Below are 21,748 nucleotides of genomic sequence, written 5' to 3' on the forward strand. Positions count from 1 at the left end.
AATATTTGAAAAATTATTATGTTCATTATTCAAAATTATGTGGATATTGAATACCACATTACTTCTTAGCCAAATAAGAAACTCAAATATAGGAAATCTAATCTAAGAGTTTCATGTTGAATATTGAAAACTAAATAAAGTTCAGTGAAGCCAGGTGTTGGCTTACGCTTGGATTCACCGAACTTTATATAGTTTTCTATATTCGGCATGAAACTCTTAGATTGGATTTCCTATATTTGAGTTTCTTATTCGGCTAAGAAATAATGTGGTATTCAATACCACTTAATTTTGAATAAGTTTACTTTGCTGAAGTAAAGCCTGCTGGCTCTTATTTCAGTAATTGTATTTGTGCACCTTTGGGCAACTCTTACAGTAAAGAAATAAGCTCTGACTATTGAAACCTTAGTATTACATCTAGGTCTACCTACTCACTGATGAGACCTCAAAAAAGGTCGAAACCAGTCTGGGGTAGTGACCTTCTCTCATAATGTAGAACAGTAATACATCTCCTAGGAGCTGTGTTTTACATCATGAGAAAATATTAAGGACAGTGATCAGAGCTTGCTCCACCTATATTACGAATTGTCCTGGCATTGCACTACCAGGTGTTAGCTTACGCTTGGACTCGCCAAACTTATATAGTTTTCTATATAAGTTTGGCAAGTTTTTCTATATTCGGCATGAAACTCTTAGATTAGATTTCCTATCTTTGAGTTTCTTATTTGGCTAAGAAATAATGTGGTATTCAATATCCACTTAATTTTGAATAATTTTACTTTGCCGAAGGGAAGCCTGTTTGGCTCTTATTTCAGTGATTATGTTAATTAATTTATTTTTTAACGTTTTCTAATATTATCACAAAATCAATAATAAATTGCATAGAAATTTCAATGTATTAAGAAGTTATCTGATTTACAGGTTTAACAGACAAGACATGAGGTAATATATTAGTAAAATTTTACTAAGATGCTAAAGTCTTTTGATAATGCTATATTTGGCATCACAAAGAGAACAAGAACATAAATGTCAATTATAGTAGACAAAAAATTATATTCTTGTTTTAATCCTTTATCCAAATGTAACCAAACAAAGTTTGAATGTAAAGTATCTTCACGACTAGTTTACTTTTATATATAGACTGTCGACTTCACACTGATTGCTTCAATATCCTATAATGCAAAGCACACTCCTTTTTGGAAATGTACATTGCTCTACACTATCCTGACTGGCTTTGACTTTTATTGAGGTCTCATCAGTGAGAGCTAAACACAGGAAGATACTGAAGTTGAATCAATGTAAGAATAATATATATAGTTTTCATATACATATAGTAAAATGGTGTATTGCCATATTATTAAAATACTGTGGATCAGAGATAGTTGAAAATTTTCTGCTTGGCTACAAAGTAAATTATACTGAACAAGAAATCATCACTCACTGGTGAGATCTCAATAAAGGTTAAAACTGATAAAAACAATGATCCTTTATAGTACATAGCAGAATACATACTTGAAAGGAAGTGCTTTGCATTACTGAATACTCAGGCAAATGATATGAAGTTGACAGTCTATATACAAGTAGACTAGCCAGGAAGGTACTTTTCATGAATAAACTTTGCTGGGTGGTTAGGCAAAGGATTAAAGAAAGAATATAATTCTTGTCTTAGCATACCAAGAATGAGAACTTTCAACAACACAAACGTAAACTGCTGTAACTCTCTCTCACTCACGCACGTGCGCGCACACACTTTATTTTATTTATTTGAATCCCACTTACAAAAGGTTGTAAACTTATGTAAACAGTTTTGAAAACAAGAATCAAACCTTGGAGTCTCAGTGGCAAACTCTGAAGAAAACAGTGACTAATTCAGCTGAGGAGGCATGTGCTGAAGTTGTCTGCAAGGATAGAAAAATATGACAATGTAAACAAAAGAAGTAGTCCTGAAAAAGAAGAAAGCATACCAAAAGCTCATAGGAAATAAGTTGGCAAATGCACTGAAATACAGAGAAAAATGTAAGAGAGAGAGCTAAGCTATGTGTAAAAGTAGCTAAATAAAGGTTATAGGAAGATTTTGGTAAAAATATAGAAGATAAATATCACGAAGGTAACAAAATGTTCTAGAAATGAAGGAAAGAGTACTCTAAAAGGAATTGAAGATGATAAAAGTAACATGAAAAGATAGGGATATTCCAGATGTTTGGAGTAATTACTCTGAAGGGCTGTTAAATAAAACAAGCAGTGACAGAAGTAGAAAATATTCAAATGCAAAAGTACATATTATCAATACTTGAGGTAGGAAAAGCCAGCCTGAAATATGGAAAGGCAGATGGAATAGATATTATCAGACCTCCAGAGAGTCAAGACTCATTGAGAGAAACCATATACCATCCACACCAGCTGGCATACTTTCTCTTAAATTCACTCACACCAGATGCACTTACTACTTAAATATGCAAACTGTTCTACTCACTCACAGTTCCATGAGAGAAAAATATAGCTCTTACCTCTTTCCTAACTGCACATAAACTTCAATGGATGCCCCTTTTCCTCTTCCCACCTTCCACATAATGAAAAAAATTTATAGGATATCAATTGATATCCTATAATACCCTCTTAAAAGTTTATAGATATCTATCATATCAAGATTATGGAATGTATATTACAAGAATAGATCAAGAGGACTGCAGTCCTCTCGATCTATTCTTGTAATATACATTTCATAATCCTGATATCATCTTTGTACTTCCTCTTTTCAGCCTTTTCCCAGCTTCTTTATCCCTCTGGAATCCAGAAGACCAGGCATGGTAAGGCCATGCAAAGAGGCAAAATGACTTCAATATCCTTATATGTCAATGTTTGTTTCAACATTGCAATTATCCTCTGAATTGTATTTGCAATTTTTGTTGTGATCTTTGAATTGCAACTTTCTATCCACCACACTCCAAGATTTTTAGCATCATCAGTTACTCCAAGCATAATCCCACCCGCCAATATAATATGCTTTTGGATATTGCATCATACCAAAGTGCATAATTTTACACTTACTAGCACTGAATTGTTAGCCATTATCACTTAACCACCCTTTCAAGCCTATTCCAATCATCCCATAAGTGATGTATATCAGTAGCATCTCTGATTGTCCTGCCTATCTTTGCATTATCAACAAACAACTGAAGATCTCTTGTCAGCCCCTTTCCAATATCATTAATGTACAGATTAAACAACAAGGGGGTGCTTAAGGGTCAAAGCTATATAACTGAGAGGAAACCTCCACACAACGTTTAAAGGAATGCAGAGAAATGACCAGGGTTTCTAACCTAATGTCCAATCCTCACCTTCCATGGTACACCATTAGGTATCAGGATACTGAACGAACAAGGATGGGCTGGCAATTTGGGATTTAGCCGACCAAATTATATTCTTATTGGCTTAAACCAAAACATAAAATGATGGTACAACATGACAGAATTTCATGCTGGCTGGGATGTCACCTGGTTAAACAAGGCTTCTGTTGTTTTTGCCAAGGAACCAGGGCAAACAGCGAAAAGTCAGCTACTGGAACAAATCCTAAAACCCACCCCAACTCAGCATTAAATTAATCTGTTCAAACAACAGGGTTAAACTAATCTGTTCAAATGACAATGCCCTAACCACTGAACTAAATCACATCCTCAACACTTTCTCAGCCAATGCCTACCTCCCTCCCAAAAAAAAATCCAGAAAATACTGAAACCAGTACCCCCCCCCCCCTTCACAACAAGGATTACTCTAAACCCATCACCATTTCCTACATCTGTGGCACCTCGGAAAAAATTCAAAAATCTTAAAAAAAAAACATGACTTGACCTCTTGCTACAGACCATATAAAAAATTGGCATCCTTTGTCGGCTTCACTAAAGACCAACCACTTCCCCTAGACCTACCTGGTGTATACCAGGTCCCTTGCTGCTGTAAGCTGTCCTACTTTGGCCAAACAGGCAGGACAGTGAATATCAGAATTTCAGAACACAAGGACTACATCCGTTTTCACCAGTATAGCCACTCTGATCTTGCAGACCATGCTCTGGATACATGCCACAAAATATGGTGGAAGAAAGCCATGATAATACACCATAGTAAATTCAAATACGAAAGACTTTTCATGGAATTGGCCTCAGCCCTAAGAAACATGCCAAACCTCAACAAATTTGGTTGCATGAGATTGCCCCAAATTTGGGAGACATACATCAGGAGACCTTTAGTCCAACAGCCAAGAATACCTACATAGCCTGCTAGGGGGCACCATCAGGACTTTTAGGAGGAAAAAAAAAAGCCACTTCCTCGCTTCGTCCTCATTTATGTAGTGCCTGCGTGCACGTGTCATTTTAAGTTCCTCTGAAGATGGCAACGTGACGCTGCCAAAATATTGGAAATATATATTAAAGTTTAATTTAATTTATATTCTAGTGTACGTTGTGAATTCCTTAAGTTAATTAATAATCATGAGAGATGAAGGGCTGCAATAACATCCATTGGATTTCTCCGTTTGGTTTTTATTACTGACATGGCTGAAAAAGTCTTTTCACACAAATAGGAAGTTGAAAAAACGACCAACAATTTGATACCTTTATAACTCAGAGATGGATATTCTTTTTCGAGTGATATCCAAAATTGAGACAATGATTGTATTTTATGTCTGGACACCAGAGTGACATCAGAAGACAACTCGTTCAGCTTTTCTTTTTCATGAGGATCAAGTGTGCATGATTTTATATCTTCCAATAAGGGATTATTAATCCAGAGGTTACCTTTACGAGGATCCTCATTTTCGGGAAAATAATTATTCAAGTTTTCAGCTAATGCCCTTAAATGTTGACTTATCATGTTGATTATGACTTTCTTGTTGACATCAGCAACAATCAAAAATTCTCCCAAAAGTGGAAACATTTCTATATCTTCCTCTTGTACACGATTATACCAAAGAGCCAGCTTCTTTTTGAAAGCATCCATTTTATTTCTCAGTGTAAAAATATTTGTACAAGACCCCTGAAGAGAAATATTAAGTTCATTAAGAAGGCTAAATATGTCCGCCATATATGCAAGCTTAGCCATCCATTCCTTATTCAACAAAGTTATCTACTAGGTCTGATTTACTTTTTTACGTCTGATTTTCGCTCTCGCAGAAACTGCTTTACTTTTTCCTTCAGTTCGAAAAGGCGTGCAAAAACCCTTATCCTTCATAACCACCTCACTTCTGCATGGAGAAGGAGATGTTGGTGGTGTGAGTTCATACTCTCACACAGTGTCGTGAGCAGCCTGGAGTTCATAGCTCAACTACAAATTTCATTAATGATCTTCACCATGTCATTCATCAAAGTGTTTAGTTCAGTAGAAAGCTTCTTTGCAGCTAGCTGCTCCTGGTGGATCATACAGTGAGTGGACAAAACTTCGAAGCAGCGACTTGTCACTAGTCATCATCATTTTCATTTCACTTTTCTGACTTTTCATCTGGTCACATAATCTTTGAAAAACGTTCAGTGGCTTATCAATAAAATCTCTATTCTTCGAATGCAAACGACGAGCAAGTTTGGAAAGTTTCATAGCATCATTTGACAGAATTTCGGAACACACTACACACAAAGGCAGTGGCGATAGTTCACTGCCAGGGACTACAATGAAACCAAGCTTTAAATAGTCCTTGTCGAAACACCTAACAAAGTTTCCTTTTCTTTTTTTGGTTTCTATTGCACATTCCGAAGTATCAACGTATTTCCATTTCTTTGTTTCTTCTAAACTTGAAGCACTAGTACTTGGCATACTTTCGGTACCATTACTACTTTTCTCCAGAATATCGTCCTTGCGCCTACTAAAGAAGATTAAAAGGTTTTGCTGTTTGACTTTTTTTGTCTCCATTTTGTAGGGTTTCAAATATTACGAAAGAAATAATTTGTTTTCCGAAATACCACAACACAATATTAGAAAACAATACGGATGAGCGTAATAAAATAAGAATTTTTGCGACATGTCGTCGACTTTCCAAGGTGGTTTGAAGTTCTTCACAGAACTGTTTGGTATTCATGTTTGCCTTCAACCGCAGCATGTACACTGACTAAATTAAAAGCTAGATTCTAATTTATTAACCTGAATCATTCTTAATGAGAACTATACTATCATTTAAATTTTGTCGTTTAGTTTATTAATTCATAAAAATTTATATGAAACAACCCAAACCTCAACTGGTATTCCAGAGTAAAACAACATATATAAGCACTCCAATCCAAACTTTTTTTTTTGTTTCCAATATGGTAGCAATATCAATATTTCTGTCTTGTAGTAAGTTTTTAATGGCACTTGTGACATGATCAAGCAAACAGTGAAATGCATAGCTCGAATATAACTTTATGAAATGAAGATATATCTCCATCAGTGAACTAGAGTAATACAGTACAATATTACTCCATCAGTGAACTAGAGTAATACAGTACAATTGATTGCAAAGTGTGATTTAAAAAAAAAAAAAAAAAAAAAACTTCCAACTAATAAGGATAAGATTCTCTTTTAGAATGTTATTCTTATTACTTCGTCATCATGATTTTAAGGGACATTCTAATTCCCTGTCACTAAAGTTCCTTCTTCTGGGAAGTTACCTTTTTCTGACTTTTCTCTTTAATAGTTTATAATCTCTTCCAGTTAATATAACTATATCTTATAATAATGCATATGTGAATCGTTCTCTTCTTCTTTTCCTCGATATCTTCCCTCCTAATAAATTTACAATCCATTTCTTATGGGTTGTAAATGTCGCCATATGTGTTCTAAGAATTTCATTTTACTTCCTATGATTGTCTTCTTGAATACTTGGTTATCTTAAATTTCACACAAGGTTTTTCACAGATTTTCTTTCTTGCCAATTTACTCCAAGTAATACGTTCTGTGAACACATTTCAAATTTATTTTATGTGGTTACTACTCATGAAAGGTTATTACTAAACCTATGATACATTTGTACCATGGGTGGGCAAGGATTTTTTTTTTTTTTTCATTTTTGTCAATTTTACATATTTTTTTACAATTTTTAAATTTATTTTTACATTGTCCGGAAACCCTGCTCTAGAGCCCAAATGGAACTGTTTTAGCCACTTCAGGCCTTCAATAAGCAGGGAAGTGGTCTCACACCAGGCGATGAAATTCATCTTCCCCACGGTGGGATTTAAACCCATGACCTGCTGGCTAGAGAGTAGGTATGCTAACCACTTGGACAACCAGGTTGGCCAATGCCTCAATTCTTTTCTAGTCTTTTGCTGTAATAGTCTAAGTTGAACAACCATATAACAATACACTCCAAACAAATGTTTTATAAATTGTTTTCATAAGTCTTTACTTATTTTGCTTGTAATAAATGATCTCTTTCTTTAACACATCTTCTGCCATTGCAATTCTTCTTCCATATATCTTCCATTTTCTTGAAAGTTCTGCCCAGATATATACAAATAATTTTACTTGTTCTATATTCTTATGTTCTTGATTACTATTTATCTATCTTATTTTGTTTTTTTGAACCACCTACTACCATTATTTTAATTTTTGACCATTTATATTAAGTACATAATCAAATAAAACATTATCCATCATAAATAATACTGGGGGAGGGGAGGCTGGAAAGTTCTGATAAACAGCTAGAACAAAAATGATATTAAAGCAACTGATATAACTACAAGAAAGAACATACTAGTAGCCGAGCTATGAAGGCAACTTATGCTCTTACATTATTCTATCCTTGTCTGTTCTTTCTTGTAGTTGGAGGTTTTTTCCCACTTGGTTAGAATATAATAAATTTAGTTTAATCCTTTATCCAAGTGTTAGCAAACAAAGTTTGCACCTGAAGTATCTTCAGGACTGAAGCAACTCGTGGTAAAGGTGAACCAAGCTCTCATCACTCCTCGTCTTAATATCCCCCATAATGCAAAGCACATCTCCTTGTGAACATGTATAATGCTATGCATTAAGGGAAGGGCCACTACCCAGACCGGTTTCGACCTTCATTGAGGTCTCATCAGTAGGAGCCAGACCCAGAAGTGGTGATACTAAGGCAGAAGCAATGGAGAAGTCATATTTACCAATATGAGTTGCCAAAAGGTGTACCACCTTATTATTAAATTACTCTGGATTTAGAGAAAGATGTTGGAAGTTTTTTCCACTTGGTAGAATACAATACACTTAGTTTAATCCTTTATCCAAGTGTTAGCAAACAAAGTTTGCACCTGAAGTATCTTCAGGACTGAGGCAACTCGTGGACCAAGCTCTAATCACTCCTTGTCTTAATATCCCCCATAATGTAAAACACATCTCCTTGCGGACATATATAATGCTATGTATTACGGGAAGCCAGACCCAGAAGTGGTGATACTAAGGCAGAAGCAATGGAGAAGTCATATTTACCTATATGAGTTGCCAAAAGGTGTACCACCTTATTATTAAATTACTTTGGATTTAGAGAAAGATGTTGGAAGTTTTTCCACATGGTTAGAATATAATAAATTTAGTTTAATCCTTTATCCAAGTGTTAGCAAACAAAGTGTGCATCTGAAGTATCTTCAGGATGACTGAAGCAACTCGTGGTAAAGGTGGACAAAACTCTCATCACTCCTTGTGTCTGGGTCTGGCTCCCACTAACAAGACCTCAATAAAGGTTGAAACTGGTAGTGGGTAGTGGCCCTTCCCTTAATGCATTAAGGGAAGGGCCACTACCAATATGAGTTGCCAAACTCATATTGGTAGTGGGTATTTATGCATGTCCGCAAGGAGATGTGTTTTTGCATTATGGGAGATATTAAGACAAGGAGTGATGAGAGCTCGGTCTACCTTTACCACGAGTTGCCTCAGTCCTGAAGATACTTCAGGTGCAAACTTTGTTTACTAACACTTGAATAAAGGATTAAACTAAATTTATTATTTTCTTGTAGTTATATCAGTTGTTTTAATGTAATTTTTGTTCTAGGTGTTTATCAGAACTTACCAGCACCTCCTCCTCATGTATTTTAAATCCTGTTCATTCTCAGTCAATACAGTTATAACATCAATTCTGCGTTCTCTATGTACAAGTTGAAAAGTAAGGGTGCTAATGCATAACCTTATCTTATACCTTTCTTATTTCTGCAGTGCTTTATTTTCCTGTATATCTTTATTTTCTAGTTCATCTTTCTCATATCTTCCCGACTTATGAAACATGTAGATGATCATGTCAACTAAGCCGGTAATGCTATTAAGCAGTGTACTATGGAGCTGAGACATTTGACAGAAAACCAAGAAGGTTATACTCCAAATGATAGTGTGTGTGTTCTGATGTATGGGAGAGAAGGATGTACACTGAATGCAAGGTAGAAAAGTCATATAAGGGCTATAAAGATGGATTGCTTACACAAAACATATCTCACCATTAAAGAGTTTGAAATGAGACCATTATGAAGAGTTTAAATTTGTGAGAAAGTGTGATGGACCTCTTGGAATGTTGATTTTTATGGTGGTATGGGCATGTTCAATGCATGTCACAGGAGAGATGTCCCAAGAAAGTGATGAATTGGTCATCACTAGGAAGACAGAAGAGAGAATGGCTGAGGAGGCCTTGTTGAGGCAGTGCAAGCCAGAGAAGGTTACAAGAAGGCTCCTGGGATGACCATTCATAGTGGAGAAGGTGATTACTGCTGAAAAGTGGAAATGCCTTTAAATACTGTTCACGTTTGGAGTCATCATCAAGCATCATGAAGTCTATCCGTGCCTACTGGCACATAAGGCTGCAATGCTGGTTTTCCATCTGCCTGTCCCTCACAACTACTCTTGCTTCTGCCAAACTCGTCCATCTTGCCTCCTTCATTTCGGATTCCATCATTCTTCTCCAAGTTAAGTTTGGACGACCTCTAGAGCATCTTCCTTCTGGAGCCCAACTCAGTGCTACCTCGGAAATACTGTTTATCCCCATGCAAAGAACATGTCTGGTCCATTTCCATCTTCTTAGACAAATCTCTTCATCTTTGACTTGGAGAAGGTTTTCTTTAAAAGTTGTTCCTCGTTAGTGATTGTATTTGGCCAGAAGATTTTTTAAATTCTTCTTAAATATTGTTTTGGAAAATGTCCAATTTATTACTTTGTGCCTTGGTAAAGTTTCCAAGTTTCAGAGCCATATAGCAGTACTGCTCACATAATAGATTTATAGATATTAATTTTCACTTTAACTGTATATTTGATGCTTTCCATAATTCATTTAATGACCTGAAACAATTTTGTGCTTTAGCAATTCTTTGTAAAACATCTTCGTCGGTGCCGCCTTGTTTATTTATCACTGATCCAAGGTATGTAAAAAGTATCAACATCTTTAATTGTTTCATTTTTTAATTTAATTTCTTTATTTGATTTTTCATTTATTCACATGACCTTGGTTTTCTTCTTGTTTATATGAAGACCCACAGTTTCTGTGCAGCGAGCAAAGTCATCAGTTTTAAGCTGTCATTTAGCGTGGAAGACAGGAGCACTATGTCATCAGCAAAATAAAGGTCTTCCAGTGTGGATGTAAAGTCCTAATGTATTCCTCTCTTTTGATGATTGAGTTTTTAATAATCCAATCAATTAAAATTATAAATAATAGATCAGACAGAACACAACTCTGCCTAACTCCAGTTTCAATGATAAATAAGTCTAAGTTTTCCCACCTACTTCCACGCAAGACTTGCTGTCATTATACATATTCTTAATTAATAATGTTGAGAAATTTATAAGGTATTCCGTATTCTTCTAATATTTTCCAAAGTTTCTCTCTATCTACTAAGTCGAACACTTTACAAAAATCGATGAAGTTTAGGTAAAGTGGGACTTGAAATTCTATATATTGTTCAATTATATTTCTAAGAGTGAATATTTGTTGGATATGGTTCTGCAACCAGTTCGGAAATCTGCCTGTTCTTCTCTTAATAAATTTTCAATCCCCCCCCCCTTTTTAAAATTTTTGTAAAAACTTGACCAATTGGTCAAATCTCCTTTTTTTGGGGAATTTTACAATTACTGCTTCTTTCCATTGTTGAGGAATTTTTTCTGTCTTCCACATTTCGTTGTATAATCTTTGTAATTTGGTAGTAGTAGTGTTAAGATCAGCCTTTAACATTTTGGCACTGATATTATCATTTCCACATTCTTTGTTGGATTTTAGTGCCTTCAGGACGTCTTTCACTTTGCTCAACAAAATCTTGTCTTCGGAAATATTCAAAGTGGATATTAAACTAGTTGTAATATTTTGCACCTGTTGAGATCCTGTATCTACCTTTACATTCAAAGTTTCATCAAAATATTCTCCCAATCTTGCTTCGATTTTGGAGTCAATTGTCAATAATTTTCCTTGCTCGTCTCTAATGGAGGAAGGGATTGCTTTTTTGTTACCATTGATTCGTTTTATAATCTGACAGAGTTGTCTAATTTGTACATTTTCTACAGCATGTTGCGCTTCTTTTGCTAATTCGTCAATATATTTTCTCTTGTTGGCTCTTGCAGCTCTCTTTATGCTTTTATTTAGTTCATTATAGCGACTGCTATGTACCTTATATAATTATTCTGAATTTGTATTGTTCATTAATGATTTAATTTTTTTTCTCCCTTTAATGATCTTCTAAGTTTCTGCAATTAATCATTCTTTATTTTTCTTAGTTCACCAATTACTTCTTCAGCAACTTCATTGTAGGTATTCCTGAAAATTTTCCAATATTCTTCTAATTTGTTTTTTACTGTTACATTTTGATTTTCCTCTATTTCTAATATACTGAATCTGTTCTTTATCTCCAAAGCAAAGTTTCTTTAATTTAAAATTTTTCAATATCAAATGCAGTTCTTGAACTTCTTTCTTTCTTAATACACTTTGAAGTTTTAATTTCAACTTTGTCACTAACAAGAAGTGGTCAGAACCAACATTTACACCATGTTTGATTCTCACATCAAGCATGGATCTTATGAATTTACTATTGATAGCAACATGATCAATTTAGTTTCTTGTACTACCATCTGGTGTGATCCAAATCAATTTTTATGTATTTCTTTATGCTTGAATTCACTTCCTCCAATGACAAAGTTGTTCATTTCACAAAAGGATACAACATTATGCCATTTTCATTTCAGTCTCTATAAGCCTCAAAACCTAAGGAGTTTTCTTCTACACATGACCTTTTACCCACTTTTGCATTAAGATCGCCAATGAGTATTATGATATTGTGTTTTGGAAAAGAATTTATTACTTTCTGAAGTTGTTCATAAAAGCATTCTTTTATTTCTTCATCTGCATCATTAGTAAATGAATTCTAATCCAAATTATCGAACCTTCTGGTGTGCATAAACCTGCACACACCAGAAGGTTCGATAAATTTGGAATAGAACCTGGTTTTTATAATTCTCTTGTTTACTGGTTCCCATTCCAGCAGACTTTTGGGTTCAATATTAGTGCAACTCCATTTTCATGCTTCTCCTCTGATCCGAAGTACAATATTGTTTTGTTGTCTTTAGTTATAAGTCTACCAAAACCAGTCCATCTGAGTTCACTGATACCTAAAATGTCTAACTTGTAATTATTATTATTATTATTACATGATCCCTCCAGGAAGTCCAAAGACTCATCGAAGGAGGGCACCTACTCTACAGCTCTCTGTCTCGACCATCAACTACAATGAACCATAACTACTCCAACACCATCTACCACCACCACCACCACCACCACCACTAGTATTTTCACAGACAATCACAAACAGCCATGCCCACAGTGGGATTCGAACCTGCAGCCTTTTGGCCAGAGAGCAGATACACTAACTGCTCGGCCAACCAGGCCGGCCTAGTTTTTCTTACCTGGTACAGTGTTATGACATTCCATGATCCAATCTTCGAAATTTTTTGTGGTTCATAAGTGACTCTTTTAACATCAAGAGTTCCAAAAGCCTTTCCCCTTGGTGAGTCATATATATACATTATCCACATCAGACCAGGCTATATAACTGTCTTCTGGGGTCTCGCAAGTCACGTCTGTTGCCAGGAGCATTTGTTCATCCAGATTTGCAGTTTTCATAATCAGATAATTTTTTACAAGGAAGGGTGATTATCCCTTCGCCCAACTCCGGAAGGGGACCTGGGTCTCCGTTTATCGCCTCTTACAATATGCAGGAGTGCAGATAGGGTATTCTACTATCCGTCCCAACATGGAGGTCAAGTTTGGAGTAATGGTGTCAAAATCTCGATAAAAATTCTTGATGCTATCCAGAGGAGAGCAATTCAACTCACAGATGATCCTCTCTGCGTCACAGACTCACTTCAAACTTTATCTCACAGATGCACTGTTTCAGCTTTTTGTCTCATCTACAGATACTTTGATGGTTGCTACTTCATGGAACTGGCAGTCATCCTTCCTCTGTTTTCTGTTGGGCCTATTAATACAAGAACTGCAACTTCCCAATATCTCTTTTCAGTATAATTGCAAACAAATTGAACCTGTTTCTCCTCTTCCTCATTTATTCCATCTACATCTGTCCTCTGAAACAGCCTTCCTCATGCCACTAACTTGCACCCTGCACATGGCACTAATGTGCTATAGGTTCTTTTATTTTACATGGGATAATCATTAAACATTGAGAGTATTTCTTCAATGAAAGTGTTCAAAAAGAAGTATGATAGATGTTTAGGTGTTGTGTGAATGAAATGATCAATGATCCTTGTATTCCCTAGTGGTGCCAATCAGAGGGTATATTCAGGGTGTGCTAGGTATGTGGACACCCACAGAATAGCAATATCACCGATAATATATTTTTACATTTATTCCTTTTAAAGACTCCCTAATCGTTATCTGGTTTCGCATGATTCCTAAAACTAAATACTATATACTAATGTTTCATGAAAAGAGTACTTTTCACCGCTTAAACGTATCATATTCATGTTAATAGCTCAGATGTGTGGTCACAAATATGGACACCTTTGAACAGATGTAGAAATGGTGCAGCAGGTCAAATTTTTAGCATTCCAGTGGTTTTAAACCACTCGAACGGTAAGGCAAGGTGTGCACTGAGACAACAGCACCCAGAGGTCGTTAGTGGCTGTGAATGGTTATTGTGTCAACCAATCCAACTGAACATTGTCATTTGTCATGAGTTGCTGTTTGTTTTCTGAGTTTCATCTGTTTTATTTGTGTGAAGTGTGAACTGACATGTTTAGGACACTGATATAGATGTTACCGCTAAAGTGCAGAAATCAGTTATTCTACTGATTATCTAGGTATTGTGCAGATTAACTAGGATGATCCGTTAAAGTGCCGAAAATTGTTTCATTTCTCAAATTACCTAGATAATCTGCACATTACTGACTAGGCACTCGTTAAAGTGAAAATAAGATCTTTGCTGGAACAACAGCAACGTTTCTGTACGCTTAAATTAACATAATGTTATTTATTTATTTTTTGATATCTAAAGAATCAAGTTAATACAATCAAACAATCAACGAATTAGTTGATAGAATCAATCATCAATCAATTAAAAAACTATAATACAAAGAATCAAACGGTTTAAAATATTATTACAATTAAGGAAATGAATTTGCAAAACATATGACACTGGCAAAACCAAACTAAAAGTGGAGGGAAAGGGGGAAAGGAGTAGCGAAAGGAAATGAGAGAAACAAACTTTCGAACTTTAACGATAGGGAAGCCGTTAATGTGCACAATACCTAGGTAAAATGCGGAAAACTTTTGATTCCGCACGTTAACGGAGCAAATCAGTTAATCTGCAGATTAGCTAGGTAATGTGCACATTAATGACTTTCGAGCTTTAGCGGTAACATAGACAAGTTTTTAATATATAAATTCCTATAAATAATTTATAACTTTTTTGACCATATTTACAAGGGAAACAGTATTGACAATCTACTGAATGTCCTGTTTTCTGTGAGAGCTTTTGCAGATTGTATGATTGTAGTTGAAGGAGATAAGCCTCGTCCTCTTCTTCCAAATTTACTATTCTATTTATACCTTTGAGTAATTCAAGTATATCAATCAAACAAAGCATTCTCTTTCATTATTGCTTTCTAATATGTCTTAAAACAAACACATTGTTCCACACTATGCAGATTTGGTTACACTTAATTGATAATATCCTACAATTGTAGGATAACTTTAAAGTATTTAAAGTTATCCTACAATTAATTGAATTGGACCAATTAAGATGAGTGCTGATGAGCTACGCACTTTTAAAACTTTCATATACTGATTAAAATCCAACCATACAGTTAAATTGACATGAATTTTGTAGCATGGGTTGCATTAGTCACACGACAGCACACCCAATCCAAAAGGGCACATGACGCCACTGGTGCCAATATATTAATAATAATAAAATCTTTCAACACTCCACTGCTGCATGCTGTAAATGGAACCTTATACAGAACGATACACGGCTTAAAGTATGCTGCAAATCATGTCAGAATTGAAGGATTACAGAAAAGATGTTTGATGCTATAATGTTAATATTATAAATAATCCATAATGATTATTTATAAAATATATGGATCATATTATAAAGGAAAGTGATATTAAACTTGATCAACACACAGATAATGAGCTCAGCTCTTTATTCATGTAGATTAAGTTATTTTCTTGAATAAATCTGCTATAAGTTTTCAAGTCCTCAGTCAAATGAAATAATAATTGCTGTAACAAATTTGTTACAAAAATTCAGCATTAGAAAGGCAAAAATGATAAAAATACAAATAGAAAACATCAACTGCATTTCTCAACAATAAACTAAACAAGTATTATATACAATTTTAGTGAAAATGTAAATTAAATACAAAAGCAGATAACATAATAGGTAAGGAATAAACATACAGAAGATGCAATGCATAAACCAAACTAACAATATACAAGGTAGTGTTCAAGTCAATTATGAATCTAAAAGTTGAGGTAGAACATGAAAGTTGATCAAAGACTGAAAACCACAAATGAGAGTTTGAGGAAAATAAGGAGTGTAAACAGGTGGCAAAAATGGCAGAAACATATTACACACAGATCTCAGAAAGGAGCTTGATATTATTAATAATTTTTAAAAAAAAATGTTAAGAGAATTAATCAGTGATAGCATATAAACAGAATGAGAAGTGAAAAATTACTATTATTGCATGGTATCAACATGGGGTCTCAGGTGGTTTTCCTGGTGAGAGACCATTCATACTTTATTAATCTATCTTCATGTTGGAGGTTTAATGGAATATTTTCAGCACTGGGAAAGGATTAAAACTAATTTTAATATTTCATCTCAGTCACTGAGACATCTTCAGGGATTACAAATAACTTTTGTAACAACACACTCAAATACAAGACAATAAGTGAAACACTAAGTGAAACATGTGGGTGACTCTAAAGTCCTATTTAGGTGGTGTGCCCTCTAAGGGCATTTGTAGGTGGCCTAGGATGTAACGTGGAATCTCTGATAATTAAAGTTCCTCTCCCATTCCCCAGCCATCTCTTCAGAAGGACTTCAGAAATGCCATCACCAACCCTACATCTGTGGCACATCAAAAAAATAGGCAGGTCCTTAAAAAGTACAACCTCCACAGAGTGTTTAAGCCCAACCATAAACTTACTAACCTTATCTGTTCCACCAAAGATTAGCTTCCTCCTCTCAGTGCCTGGAGTACAAAGTACCTTGTCACTGCAAGCTGGCTTACTTCAGATAGACAGGCAAATCAGCAACCATCCATTTAGAAGAACACAAATCATACACCTGCAATCACAACTATGGTCAATCTGGCCTTGCAGACTATGTTTTGAATACAACCCACAGGATCACCTGTAGAAAAACCATCATGCTCCACCATAATAAATTCAAACCATAAAGATTGTGTTTAGAATCTGCAGCAGCACTCAGAAATCAACCTAATTTAAATAAATATGGTTGCATAAAACTTCTCAAAATTTGGGAAACTTTAATTATCAGAGATCCAACATTACATCCTAGGCCACCTACAAATGCCCATAGAGGACACGCTACCTAGATAGGACTTTAGAGTCATCTACATGTTTCATTTAGTATTGTATTCTATTTGAGTGTGTTGTTACAAAAATTATTTGTAATCCCTGAAGATGTCACAGTGACTGAGACGAAATATTGGAAGCATTAAAATTAGTTTTAATCCTTTCCCAGTGCTGAAAATATTCCATTAAACCTCAAACATGATGTCCTCACAGCACTATGTCTCAACACACATATGTATTAATCTATCTTGTGTAGCATTTCACACTATACCAATCTACCTCATAACCATTCAAGACTACGCTAATCCACTTTGTATGGCCACTCCACACTACATTTATTGACTTGTTATAGTTATTACACTAATTACCTCACAAATTACCCCCATCATCTCTGTGTTAAGCTGGCTAAGTCACTTTCAGTTGAAAAAGTCATTATGAAAATTCTTTGCATTTTGAATATTTGAACCCAAGTTTTCAAGCCAAGGGCATCACTGTTACTGAGTTACAGACAAAGATTAGTAAATATTAGCACATCACAAAGATAAGCAAAATAAGCAAGTGTTTGGAGCAAAAATGACAGGAAAGAGATGGAGAGCAAGCTATAGATGAAAATTATATATAGTTGGAAGTGTTGTGGAAGGTAGAAAATAAAGGGCTGATCCAATTACAGGTGTGAAGAATAATATGCAAATATGAAAAGAATTTTACTGTGTGTCTCTTCCAAAAGGAATGCCAGATATTTTGAGGGTTACACCAATTTACTATGTCATTACTAGTTTGTTATCAATAATTTTCTTCATTTATGGACTGACTGCTTCAGTCCACAAAATATACTGATGAAACAGTGAGCAAGAGAGTGGCACAGGTTCCATAACATTTTGTTCTGTAAGATATACTAAATCCAACATCCAACAATTTAATGAGAGAAAGCAAATTACTGCACAACCTAGGTTTGATTTAGCATTCCTTATATTGTAATTTTAGTTTCTGATACCTATAATCTGAAAAATTAATACTTTTATAACTTAATAAGTTAATATAAACATTACATACAAAAGCTCTTACCTGATAAGCGACCTTTTTCTTTTTCAAGATCTAAAATAATTTTCTGGCTATCTTCCAATATTATTTTCTGTTCTTCAAGTTTCTTTTTGGTACTGTCTAACTGTTCTGTCATGTCAGAAATTTTGACTTTGTATTCTTCAATTTCAGCTTCTTTACACATATTTTCAGCTGCTATTTTTGCAGCATTTTCTTCATTTTCTAAATCGTGCAATTTTTTTAGTTCATTTTGGTAATTTTTGCATTCTTTCATCTTTTCACGAAGTTTACGAGTTAGCATTTTAATATTAGATTCATAAACTCTCAGCTTCTGTTTATGATTATTTTCAGCTGTATTTAGTGCTTCTTGTAAGTCAATAATTTTACTATGATGTTCTGATGAAATGTCTTCACTAGATGTAGATCTATGAGGCATTTCTGGATTGTTTAATTTCTCTATTTCACCCTCTTTAGCAATACACTCATTCTGAAGGAAATTTATTTTGTCATGCAAAGTAGAATTTTCATTCTGCATAAGTGTTAATCTTTCTTCAGTCTCTTTTAAAGATATCTTTAATTTATTAATCTGTTCAATCAAAGTTAGCTTTTCTTGTTCAGATATAAAAGAAGTTTCTTGCATTTTCCAAGTATCTTTCTGAAGCATGTTGATCACCTGATGTAGTTCTTGTTTCTCTTTTTTTAAGTCATCGATCAGCATATCCTGATTCTGATTATTATTGACAGTTTGTATTTCATAATCTTTTCGCTGTTGAAAAACTTCATCTTCTGATTTTCGAAGGCTATCCTCCAAATACTGTTTTTCCTTTAAGAGCTGTTCTGCTAGAGATGACTTTGACACTAATTCTGCTTTCATATGCTTAAAGTTATTTTCAACTCTATTTAAGTTGTCTTTCATTCCTTTAATTGCTTCATTAACTACTCTCTTTTCCTCATTTGCTGATGCCAGGGCTACTTCAATAGATGTCTTATCATTTTTTAACTGAGTAATTTGTTCTTCACACTCCGTTATAGACATTTCTGAATGCTTCAACCTCAATTCCAAATCTTTATTTTCCTGAAGTTGTTGTTGATAAAGCATATCTTTATTATTTGCCATTTTCTGTAACAATGCAACCTGACCAGCCATATCAATTTTTTCTTTTTCTAAATTCCGAATAAGCTGCTCTTTATCAGCACCATCTCTTTTTAAAACATTTAACTGGTATTCTAAATCATTGACTAAAAAGGTTAAGTTTGTTAATTTTGACCTCTCTTCTTCAACTTTCCTTGCTCTTTCAGCTAAAGTTTCTTCAGCTGCACCTTTATCTTGCTGAATTTGTTCAAAAAGTGATTCCCTTTCAACCATATCTGCTTCAATAGTTTCAAGGTGTTTCATAAGAACTTCTTTTTCTTTTATGGCTCTCTGCTGAACATCTAAAAGTTGTTGCTTCGTCTGAGCATTCTCAACCCTCAAATGTTCTAAAGTAGTATTGAGAGAAATACAATTTCCTTGAGAAGCAATTAATTCTTGGTGAATTTTATTCCTATTTTCTTGAGTCAAATGCAGCTGCTCTTGATACCAATCTTTAGACTTCCGGAGCGTTTTAATTTCAGAATTTAAACTTTTCACCTCATTTTCTACTTGTACTTTTCCCTGCAAAAGTGTCTGAACCTCAACATGGAGTTCTGCTATTTTTTTTTTTAAACCTATAACTGCACCTTCTTTTGATTCCATATCTATCCTCATCTCTTCCAAGTTAATTTTTAACTTTTCATTACTGGTTTCAACTTCTGAGAGATCTTCTTTTATAGCTTTAAGTTTAGATTCTTTTGAATCAATAACACTTTGATATTCAGCTATAACACTATCCCACTGTTTCTGTTCTCTTTTCGTTCTTTCCAGTTCTTGGGCTATTTTTTCTTTATCTGAAGTAGTTATTTCTGTTCTAGTTAAATTTAGCTTCAGCTGTGTTTGTAATGATGCCACCAAGGATTGGAGGTTACTGCGATCTTTAATAATACTGTTCATTTCTTCTTTTAGTGTTTCTAACTGTCCTTCAAGATGGGATTTATGCCTTAATAACTGAAAAAATTCAGTATCATCTGTTTCAGTGCTTTGATGTTTATTAGATATATGTTTAGAAGGTAGTTCTGTAAGGCCCTTAACAACGATTGCATTTCTTTTAGTAGGAGACATAGAGTTAGTGATGGAAGCAGTCACTGTTTGGGCCGGAACATATAATGAATTGCAAATAATTTGCTGACTATTTAAGTTATTCTGAAATTGTGAATTATGTATTTGGTTAGTACTATTATGTACATTCGATGATGCAGGTGATACATCTATTAATAGTTTTCGAACCTGGACCATCTCTTCATCAATTCCACTTAATTCTGAAATGTTAGATTCCGTTTCAAAAGTCTCAGACAAGGATGAGTCCATTTCAAATTTTTCAGATGAAGATTCCGTTTCTTTTTTCTCAAAATTATCAACTGTTGATAACTGCATGGATGTCTGGAAAGAATTTAATTCTGGATAACTTCTCTTTCTTTCTAGTTTAGAGAGTTCGTCTGAGATATTTTTTTTGCCAGTGTGGGTCAATGGTAACTCCAAAGAGGTATTTTGATTTCCTCTTCTTGAGCTCGCACTACTGATACTACTCTGACTACCTCTTCGACTAATATTTGTTCCTTTTTGCTTATTTAGCAACTTTTGAGGAGTTGATGGCATTGATGAGGTGGAATTTCCATTGCTTAGAGCAACTGATGATAACCATGACTTTTTCTCCACAGTAGCAGAAATTAAGTCAGGAGGATATTCAACAAGTTCGCTATGCACAATTGCTTCATGAGAATAAGAAGTTACATTTCTTTGGTCTTTCGAATTAGGAATGTTTTGGTAAGGAACTTCTGAATAACTACTGCTACAATCATGGTTGATAACTGAATCCTGAGATGGAGAACTGTGAAGTCTACCAAGCTTATGTTTGGCATTTGCAACAACTTGGGCTACAATCTCTGGAGATACAGGCTTCACAGATTTGCTACCTGAAATGACAGAAAAAAAAAATTACTAATAAAAACATAAAACGTTTACCAATAACTTTTCATAATCATGATAAATCCTACTTATTATTATTATTACAGAACTCTGCAGAGTCAAGAGACCTGCTCTATATCAAAGTCTATTATACATAATCTAGAATTCTCTCTTTTGAAATATCAGACAGTGTATAATCACCCCCCCCCCCTTTGTAAAAGACTTATGTTTTAAACCACCGCTCAGAAAATAAAAATGTATTAAAAAAATGAAATATCAGACTCTATGCTCAAGTCATTTTCATGAATTATACATATGGTACATACAGAAACACATGCCTTTATATAACAAAGTAACTGCAGAATTGTGATCTGTAATTGCACAATACCATCAACAGAATTTCTATAGCAGTTACATAATATATTTCACACACATTACTGTAAATACTCCTTCAGTAACTCCTTCAGTAACCATAAGACAGATCTGCATCCTTATAGGGATGGAAAAAATGACTACATTAATTTTAAAAAATGCACTAAAAATAACTATTCATTTACTTAAAAGATAACTTCCTGGCAAAACAAGAAATTTAAAGCAAATACTATTAAAAAAAAAATACCACATTGCTGCAATGCTCCCAAAATATAAGGTTTAAC

The 21,748-nt window shown here is 34.5% G+C and overlaps 1 protein-coding gene across 1 annotated transcript in view; it reads right to left on the bottom strand.

Moving 5' to 3' along the window:
- Positions 1-21,748, bottom strand: part of LOC150102016 (uncharacterized) — a 136,437-nt gene that overhangs the window by 40,543 nt on the left and 74,146 nt on the right. The window contains exon 5 of the mRNA XM_090400187.1: positions 18,077-21,100. Within this exon, the coding sequence (XP_090256313.1) occupies positions 18,077-21,100 (3,024 nt within the window). The remainder of the gene's footprint in view (positions 1-18,076; positions 21,101-21,748) is intronic.

Source organism: Typopeltis vanoorti, chromosome 11 (genome assembly GCF_054136105.1).
Source record: "Typopeltis vanoorti isolate ZY-2024b chromosome 11, IOZ_Tvanoo_1.0, whole genome shotgun sequence".
Lineage (NCBI taxonomy): Eukaryota > Metazoa > Arthropoda > Arachnida > Uropygi > Thelyphonidae > Typopeltis > Typopeltis vanoorti.